At 30.5% G+C, this 10,153-nt stretch overlaps 1 protein-coding gene across 1 annotated transcript; it reads right to left on the bottom strand.

The window, feature by feature from the left end:
- Positions 1-4,770: 4,770 nt before the first annotated feature.
- On the bottom strand, positions 4,771-6,346 carry LOC111365810 (cytokinin riboside 5'-monophosphate phosphoribohydrolase LOG7-like). The gene is made up of 5 exons (XM_022986324.1): positions 6,286-6,346; positions 5,968-6,067; positions 5,814-5,884; positions 5,327-5,470; positions 4,771-5,025 (listed from the first exon to the last, which is right to left on the bottom strand). Exons 1-5 carry the CDS (start codon positions 6,295-6,297, stop codon positions 4,924-4,926), a joined length of 429 nt encoding a protein of 142 aa, XP_022842092.1. The 5' UTR covers positions 6,298-6,346; the 3' UTR covers positions 4,771-4,923.
- Positions 6,347-10,153: the final 3,807 nt, after the last annotated feature.

Below are 10,153 nucleotides of genomic sequence, written 5' to 3'. Positions count from 1 at the left end.
TTAAAGACTTTGCACGAGTCAATGAATCATACGACGAAGGTTAAGTGAGGGCCTGTGAGGTAGAGGATAAGGCAGGGTTAACGGGGCATAATAAGCTAACTGATGGCCGATGGTTGCTATGAGGCAATTGGGGAACCGCAAGCAAGTAAACCCGCTTGCCCAAGTAGCTAAAACGTCTTATAATTATATTATTATCAATATTGTTAAATGAATTTTGTTACTCATATAGTTTTATTTACTATTTCATTGATAGATGTTGAGTTGACTATGAGCAAATCAAATTGAATGCAGGAGTAAATGAATTGAAATAAAAATTCACATTTAATTTAGGAAATAAATGAAATTTAAATTTAATGAAAAAGTAATTCCTAAATAATTCAAACTACTTTTAATTCGTAACGATCCTAAAACTTTTGACGTCATATTCTGTGTAAATTTTCTAATAAAATGATATAAATTATATTGAAAAATTTATCATGCAAAGATAAAATGTTAATGAAATAATTAAATTTTTTAAAGAAAATACGAGTTAGGCGCTTCTTTTAAGACGAACGTTTGACGCATATTTAACTATTGTCAATATCCGTTTTGACCATTGAATATGACTACGATATATTCCTCGAAACGAGCTTCTAGATGACGTAGGCAATTTGTAGATTCGGATAGTATATGATTATTGGCGAATTTTGAAATTACAGTATTATCGAAATTCTCGAAATATTAATTTGGAATTACTCACTTTGATGTGTCATAACTTTTGATATGATTGGTCGTTTTGTATGTCATTAACGAGCGAACAACTAGGTTATGAGCTCTTTGAAATGGTATTAAGAATGCAATGTTTCGACTTCATTTGATGACCTGAAATGAGTGCAAGAAAGTAGATCATAAAAGGTTATTTCCTAGAAAAAAAGACTGAAAAAATTGTTGGGTCATTTTACCCCTCCATGAGGGTCCGTCCCTGCATCTGTTCATGTTTCGTCTTTTGCCCTATTTTCACTACAAATTTGGTTTATATAACTAATATTTCAAATTGTTATGACTTTAACATAAAGTTATAACTCTTGGGAATAAAGTGTTTCAATCTATAAATAAGATTGATGATTTCTTGTTTTAGATATATAAGAATATAATATTACTCTTCTTCCCATTTTCTTCTTCTTGCTATTTAATATTCTTGTTTTCTACGAAACTTTACTTTGTGCTCGGAATACTGCAGAATTGGATTACAAAGGCTTTCATCTACATTTGTTGTCGTTGGTGCATAAACACCGACAAACATTTCATTGATTTCATTGTATCTTAGAGGCTTATTTGGATGCATTGTCCACTCATTTGTAAGGGGCATATTGTCTCAAGGAAAACGTTATCACGTACCTTGCAATCTACGTCGGAGTTGATAATCTACCACAGAGTTATTCTTTCAAGCCATTGCAAAGGAATACCATCACCAACAATCTTAAGACTATATCGTACGCAAATTTATAATGCCTTCTGCAATGTCATCTCTTAGATATTTCGCAATTGATTTCATAAAGTTGGAAAGATTAAATAAGGTAAACTTCCATAGATGGCAGACCAAGCTACATTTCTTCTTATTACATTGAATGTGGTTTATGTTTTAACCACACCAAAACCCGAAGAGACTGAAGATGAAACATTAGAATTAGGGTATGATCCGAATTCTATTTTGAAGATAATTGGAAATTCTAACTAATGTCGACGTTAACTGGAATTCTATTTGTTGGAATACTTTTGAAATCTTATTCGAAGTCTATCTAGCAAATTCTAGTTAAAGTTCTATTTGGAAGCCCAATTGAGACTTGAAATTATGTTGGACTTGAAGAGGATAAGATATGGGTATCTCATTCCTTCTACAACTCTACTTTAGGGTTTAGAGTATTCCTTCTATATAAATTAGACTATTCTCTACAATTTAGCTAGATTGTTTAACCTAATTACAAATTAGACAAATCAAAACACTAAATCATTTTAATTCTTTCTCCATATTTCAGTGAAATCTAGGGCTGTGCATGGTCCGATTTGGTTAGAACTGAACAATTCTATAATATAATTAATTTTTTAATATTTACAAAATTACATTAATTCAACTAATGAAATGTTCAATTTTAATTATTACAAAATAACGTAGTCCAATTTTATGAGTCTTGTGCGTCTCTTTTTGCTGAATTTTTCACAAATTTGAGTGTTAAAATCACATGAAGGGGAAGATAGTGAGCTTACAATAATTAAGAGATGTGCTCGAATTTCAATTCGATTTTTTCAGAACGGTAGAAATGACACTACGATAAAATGACAGATTTAGATAAAACTTAAGTCAATTTGATTAAGTTGGGCTTAAACTAAAAATTAGAAATAGAGAAATAATATTTTTTGGTTTGAGCTAAATTAACTAGTTAGCAAATTTATTTAAAAAAATAAAATAATTTGGCTTCTTTAAAATAAATAAATTAAAATTTTTGGAAGATTCAATTCTTATCCAGTTCTTTGATTCTTGACCTAGAATCGAGAACCAAATCAAACCCGTCGATCTTCGATTCAGATACCCCTTTCGAGTATTTAACTTAAGATCTGCTCGGTTCGGGTTCGGTTCGGTTCTAAAGTTTTGCCCAACCTTAGTGAAATCTACATTCATCTGCCAATTATTTTATTCTTGAGTTGTGATCAATTGCATCATATTGTGTCATTATTTTCTCGCCTATTATCATAACAAATTCGTATCGAAATTATCCAGTATTTTCTTCATTTTTTATAACGAACTGGTATCAGAGCTCAAGCTTAATTCATAAGGAGATTTTTTTTGGATGTCAACCATGAAGTATGATATTTCACTTTTAGATCGCAGTACAAGATTTCATTGTGATAGGTAAAGATGCAAGCAATACTCGCTCAAATGGATTTAGACAATGCGTTGTAGGGATTTAACAACGTACCCAAAACTTGGAATCATGATGAAAAATAACGTAGGGATCGAAAGGCCGTACCACAAATTCGTTTTCATTTTTCGAATAGCATTCTTCAGGACATTTTGAAAGAGAAGTTTGTCGTTGAGTTATGGTTATGATTGGAGCAATTATGCATGACAAAGAGTCTCACTAACAAATTACACTTGATGCATCACCTTTATTCCTCATCGTATGACAAAAGGTACATTTTTTTATGATTACCCAACTATGTTTAAGAAAATTATCGCTGATCTTAAAACCTCCGAGGTTAAATATGATGAAGAAGATTTATGTTTGATTTTGCTGTGTTTGTTGCCCTTTTCATATATATTGTTTAGAGACACGGTCCTATATGGTCGTGATACTCTCATCATTGAATATGTTTATGATGCTCTATATTCAAATGAGAAGATGAAGCTTCTAGTTTGAACTAAAGCTTTTGGAGATTGTCTTATTGTTGATGGTGGTTTTGGGAGGGACAAACTAAGGTCTTAGTTACAAATAAAATTTGTAATTATCGCAAGAGAAAGAGGCACTTGGTTAAGTATTGTTATAAGTTGTAGAATAAAGAAAAATTGGTTGTAGCTAATCAAAAAGAAAAGTAATTAGATAATTTGGGTGAAGTCAGTATCGACGAAATGATTAACAGTGATAGAGATCTTTTGGTGATTTCTGATGGAAATTCCAAAGTGAAGAGGATTGAATTCTCAATACAGCTTATACTTTTCATATATGTCCTAATCGAGATTTATTTACAACATATGAAGAAGTTTTCAAATGTGTTGTTGTAACATATAATAATACACCTTGTCGGAAGCTAGTATAGGAAGGGTCAGAATTAAATTGATTGATGAAAGTGTCAAAACACTTCATACAGTACAACATGTTTCTGATTTGAAGAAAAATATTATTTCTTTAAGTACTCCATACTTTAAAGGGTATAAATTCATTGCTCAAGGTGGAGTCCTAAAAGTTTGTAGAGGCGCGCATATTGTGTAGTAGGGACAAAAAAGTCTCAGTTATATGTCTTGAAAGGTTCTACAAAATCTTTGATGGATCAACGTGGTTTAAGGACTTAGATGGATTATGAGTTTAGTACTGTACCGTCGGAGTTTAGTTTGGGGTCTACTTTGATAATTATATCTAAGTCAAGTTTGAAAGTTATGGATAATTCAGTTTTGCCACCATTACCAATGGTGACATTGTATTCAACTTTTCGAAATATAACGTTTTTGAGAATATGCCTCCACATAGATACAAAGATATTGATTTAGTTAATTCTGCTTCATTCGTGGTTGAAAGTGTTGATTCTAGCAAAGATCATTCAAGCATTTCATGGTGATTCTATATAAGACTTATTTCAACCTTATTGTTACTCATGATTTGAGCAACTTTGGTGTTCAATGATGTTTTTGAAATTTTGATTACTCAGGTTTTTGAGTTTCAAACACATTTGTGTCTTATGGTGGAGAATATTTCCAAGTTGGAAATTTTTGTGGTGAAGTTCATATATGTTTTTTGTTAAAGAGTTGAAATTCATTCTTTAAAATGGAGTTTGTCTCCAAGTAGATTGAAATTTATTTATTATAGTGACATTCATATCAATGTGGAGTTTGTTAAAATCAGGATGTGATTTGAATTCTATTTTGAAGATGATTGAGAATTCTAATTAAGATTGACATTAAAAGGAATTTAAAAAAAAAAAAAAAAAATAAAAAATTTAAACTTTCTAAATGTTCCCTTACAAGACATGACTGTGCTTAAATTTTTTTTTTTTTTTTTTATAGCAGATGTGTATATTAAGCTTCGCTAAATTGTAATGGCATTTGCCCAAAATACAAGAAGTCGTTCCTGTGCTGCATCTTCTCTTCTGTGCCAGAATATAGTCATATTTACTTGAAATTCTGAACCCAAATAAAAATTTAAAAAAAAATAAATTCGTACTCTTCCGGGTTTGTCACGAAGGAACAACGAAGTCGGGATCGGGTACATAATTTAATCTTCCCACTTCTTCCCAGATCAATTTGGATGTCACTTCATCATATTCTGGAATATATTCCTGAAATATATAGAAAATAGAGTATAAGAATGAGCTAAAATTATTTTACCTTAAATTAGAAAGTGAGGCCTTTTTTCATTCTTTATCTCCAACTTGGTTCTTCTTAAACAATTCCCACATAATCATGTCGTAGTATAAAGGAAAAGATTTTTCCATTCTTATGGGCCCAAATAGTTTATTCATGCAAAAGGGCAGTTTAAATAGATGATTTTATGATTAAACTACATTTGTTTTGAACTTAGATTGCATAAAGATTGTTTTCTTTATGGCAAATTTTGTTGTTGGACAAGGAATCTAGTACCTCAAGTTCTCTGACCAACTGTTTGGCGGTCGGAGCCGACACGATAATTCTTCGAGCAGTTGGAGAGATAAAACCTTCGTCTACGGCCTTATCAATAAAAGATAACAAGGAATTATAGTAACCATCAACATTCAATAGGCCCACCTGCATATGTTTATATAATTAGATTAGTGAATAAATTTAGATAAAAAAAAATGCACATTATGTGACTTATTGCCGTGCAACATGTCTAAGTTTGACCAACACTAATCCCCATTTTTCAAATTCTAAGATTATCCAATTCACATGGAGATCTGCCAGTGAAATTCAAATCAAGTTACCTGACTATAATTCAAAAAAAAATCTTGCAAATATTTCCATTTGAACCTTTACAAGTCTAAATGATAAGGACTATTGACCAAAATCCCGACGAACTATTTTTTGGTAGCATATATATATGAATCGAATATATTAATATGGCAATCTGAAATTACGTGTAAAGGCTCACAGGTTTATGATGGATTCCGAGTTGAGCCCATGTAATAACTTCAAGCAACTCTTCGAGTGTACCATAACCGCCTGGAAGTGAAAAAGTACTAAATTTAATGTCTTGGACATGGATAGTTTTAATTGATTTAGAAAGGTAAATGGGATTTGTATACCTGGAAGGGCAATGAAACCGTCAGCTTGTCGAGCCATCTCGGCTTTCCTCTGATGCATATCAGATACAGCTCGTACTTCTCCAATAGTTTCTCCAATTATCTATGACAAATATATGTTTTGATGACAATACATTATAAATTTAAATGCCTTAGACCATTATATAGTTGAAATTTTGAGAAATAGACTTCAAGATCTAATATAATTAAGAATTAGAGAACATTATATGTGCTTTCTGTTCTCCTGGATGTATTACTTTTGCAAGATTGTAATTCGCATTGAATGAAAATTTTTAAACAAAAGAGAGTTTCTAGTCATACCTCCCGAGGCATGAGAGTCCTTGGAATAACCCTGCAAGTAATGTAAGAGTTTGGGTGTAAGAATTACTCTCAAATCCAAGAATTACGTTTTGCTAAGAACATCCAATTTTAGATGTGAATCATGTGATGGTATTGAAGATAATGAATATTATATTGTCTAGCTCAGAGTAAGTACACAATAAAACACGATATTATCAGAAACCAACATTTGATCCCATGATGTCTGCCTTTGGATGGTAAGAGAAACATCAATAATAACCTTTGACAGACTTGCATGGATTGAAGTAAACAAAATTTACAAGATTTCCCCATTTTCATTATTCCTCAGGGCCAAACAAAAGATGAGAATTATGAGGGACAAATGACACTTATCATTCCAGCCTTCCCCTACACATTGTGTGTAAGAGAGATAAAGAGATATGTATCTATATGTGTATGTATATTTGAATATATATAGAAGGAAAACAAAACCCATGAATTATAATTCATAGGATGCCTCAAAAATCATGAAAAACTTCAAGCATGGCTACTCAAATGATTTTATTTGTACATGATTATACGTGCATGAAACAAAAATGATGAAGGTCTGGGAATAGAAAAACACGCTTAAATTCATGATATCAAGATGGCACGTTTGGTTAGCAGATTTTTTTATGGCACAATTGAACTTAAACCCCATAAACTTAACTAATTAAGATCACGCAAGAAGGGCTGGTCTGAAATGACAGCCAGGTTACAGCTAGCTTCTGATTACTCTCTCTAATTTCTCATGCCAAACCAAACATAAACCCTAAACTTGATTTTCCCCCAAGACCCATCTGCCGCATTGCCCATGTATAAATCTGTTCTGATTCCATACATATATAGCTAGAGAGATTAAGAAAGAAAGAAAGTATCTGATCTGAGCTGCAACAAAAGAAGACCCCATTAAGGTGTATAAATCTGCCATTCAGTTTAACCAGGAGATAAAGAAGAGAGAAAATTAATACCCACAATAAAAAAAATAAAAACACGGAGCAAAAAGGCATATCTGCATATTAATGATGAACAGTATAGAATTCTTCAATAACTTGATGAATTCAAATCAAAAGCAAAAAAGGATTAAATAACGTTTACCAGTTCTTTGCCCAACTCAATAGCAGCTTCTTGATAACTTGGTTTCTTGCCAGAACTGCTCCCACAGAATACACATATTCTTTTGAATCTTGATTTTATCTCCTCCTCCATTTTCGTCTACCCTTCTGTCTCTCTTCTCTCTCTGTCTGTGTGTGAATAATGATGAAATGAGAACAAAACGAGTCATAATATATAAGTTTTTATATAGGAAGGCATAATGAGCTAACGCATTCTCTCTCCAAGCATGATCAGTATTAGAACATTTTAGTTTTGGAATATTTTCTTTTGTCATTTTCTTTCTTACCATATGGGGGAGCATAATTGCCTTCTAATTTTTCGTTACTTGGGGGTAAAAACAGTACTTTCAAGAATTTTTATACTTCATATCACCAATGGCTAAAGAAAATTTAAAACTATGTTTCTATATGTAATTGCACATGCCAGAATATACCATTTTTGTTTTTTCTTCAAAGAGAAAAATTGGAGTTTAATTCAAATTTAATAAGGGTGCATTTGATTGCTAATATTTTTTTTATGAAAAATATGTTTTTTTCCAACTAAATTTCTACTTCTGTGATGTTTGATTAACATTTTTTCATGGAAAACATTTTCTTACCTTTGATCTCATGACTATATATTCTTCAAAATTAACGAAAATATTTTCTATAGGGAGAGTATGATTTTATTTTTTAAGGAATTCACTTCTCTTTCTCTCTCCTATTTATCAATTCTTTCTTATCTATTCATCAATAAAAAATGGACAAATAATTTTTTTTTAAGTTGAAAATTAAATCAATCAAACACGTTTAATTAATAATTTTCATACAAATAATTTCTAGGCAATTAAATTGCTTAAATTTTTTCTTTCCATACAAATTTCATGCTTACAATCAAATACAGTTAGGCTCCGTTTGATTCGTTAAATTTCCATGGAACTTGGAATTCGAATTCCAACTTCCACTTTTGGCCTGTTTGATTGACAAAATTTTCCAGGGAATTCATTTTCCATGTAATTCTAGGTACAACACCTTAAAGCGTGATTCAAGTCCCTATTTGGTAGGAATTAAAATTTAGATTTTAATCTAAATTAAGTAGATATTTAATTTTAACTACATATTTTATGAGACTCACACACTTAATCATTTTTTTATCAAAGTTTATTAAAAATATATTTTTAATTTCCACCATGCATGGGCTAAATATATGAGTTCCATCTTTTTTTAATGAATAATGCTATTTACAGTAACTCACTGCGTCGGTCGCCCTATGTGACGCACACATAATATGTGATTATTTGATGCGTAAATGTGGCAATCTATTATTTAACTCATGTATCAAATAACTACATGCCATGAGTATGTCACGAAAGGCAACTATCGGAGCGAACGATTGTGAATAGTATAATTCTTTTTTATTAGTTAAATTGTCGAAATCATGAAAATTGAAAACTTTCTAATCCACCTTTCTTCTTCCTTCTCTTCTATCTTTATTATACGTCGTTAAATACTGTAATGAATTTCTTATTCATTTCAAATTGAATTAGAGGAAAATAAAGATAATAAATTTTGTAAATATCACCCGAAAGACCTTCATATTTTAAAGAAATATCATTTAATCAAACATCACGGATATTTTTAAGATAAGTACCGATTTAATATATAAAAAAAATATAGGATTGCTTAAAATAACGATCTCATCTTCTTTAATCTTAGCATGCAGCTCAAGTGTAACAACTCGTTCACGGGAAAATTGAGATTTGTTAAAATGATTGTGCTATATATACATCACAATTTACTAATTTATTTATCAATAGATGATGTGAGATTTAATTGGATCAAAATCTCATTTAAAAAAAAAAAAAAAAAAAAAAACTTCCTTTAATTTCTTTTTGACATGTGATGAATCTGAAAAACATTAATAATAATAATTAAATAAACTATGTATATGGTGATATACAACATTTCCTTATTAAAATTTTATTGAGTATTAATTATAAGAATTATTGTTCTGTTTATCAATTAATTACTCTAATCAATGTACATTAATTGGTGTAGTATCTTTGGTAAATATCAAATATTGTGGATCTTCACGTTTCTGGCCTAATTATATGCCCATGGCCATGACCTTTAAGCAAACAAATAAAACGAAATTGCAACATTTTGATTTCAATTATTTGAATTGGAAGGATCTTGTAGCACGAAAAATAAAACGTGTTTTTTTTAAGTCTAGGAAAAATTTAATCATTTTCAGGTAACTATTTTCACAAACACATACGGGTAATTTTTTTTCCCTTAATTTTATTGAAAATAATGTATATTTTCAAAAGTAAATACCATTATAAAACTAAGAAGAAAGAATAATGTTACTTACAATCGCTCATTACCACAGTTGCCGTACATAGCATACATGTGACAGTTGGTGATTATTACATAAGGTTATAAAAAACTACCACATTAATGTATCAAATTACTAACTATCACATGTATGCCACATGAGATGATTATGATAATGAGCGACTGCAAATAGCTTTACTCAAGAAGAAAAGTAAGGGAATCAGAATTCAAGTACGTTGTTTTACTATAATAATTATCTTTATACATATGATTTCACTAAATGTTACAATAATGAAATTTATTATTACTTGGGCAAAGTCATCTAGACTTCTAGATATTATCAACTAGTCAATTATTATCATCTCATATTTTATAACATTTATTTATTTCGAACTTTTACCAATATCCAGATTATTGAA

This window comes from Olea europaea, chromosome 17 (genome assembly GCF_002742605.1).
Source record: "Olea europaea var. sylvestris chromosome 17, O_europaea_v1, whole genome shotgun sequence".
NCBI classification, from domain to species: domain Eukaryota; kingdom Viridiplantae; phylum Streptophyta; class Magnoliopsida; order Lamiales; family Oleaceae; genus Olea; species Olea europaea.
Note: the sequence above shows the minus strand (reverse complement) of the source record. Positions and strands in the feature narration are given on the sequence as shown.

Excerpts from the sequence above, each read along its gene's own strand:
- LOC111365810 (XM_022986324.1), bottom strand. Across the intron at positions 5,471-5,813 it reads TCGGAATCCATCATAAACCT|GTGGGCCTATTGAATGTTGA; the intron begins GTGAGCCTTTAC and ends AAACATATGCAG. Across the intron at positions 5,026-5,326 it reads AGTTGGTCAGAGAACTTGAG|GAATATATTCCAGAATATGA; the intron begins GTACTAGATTCC and ends TATATATTTCAG.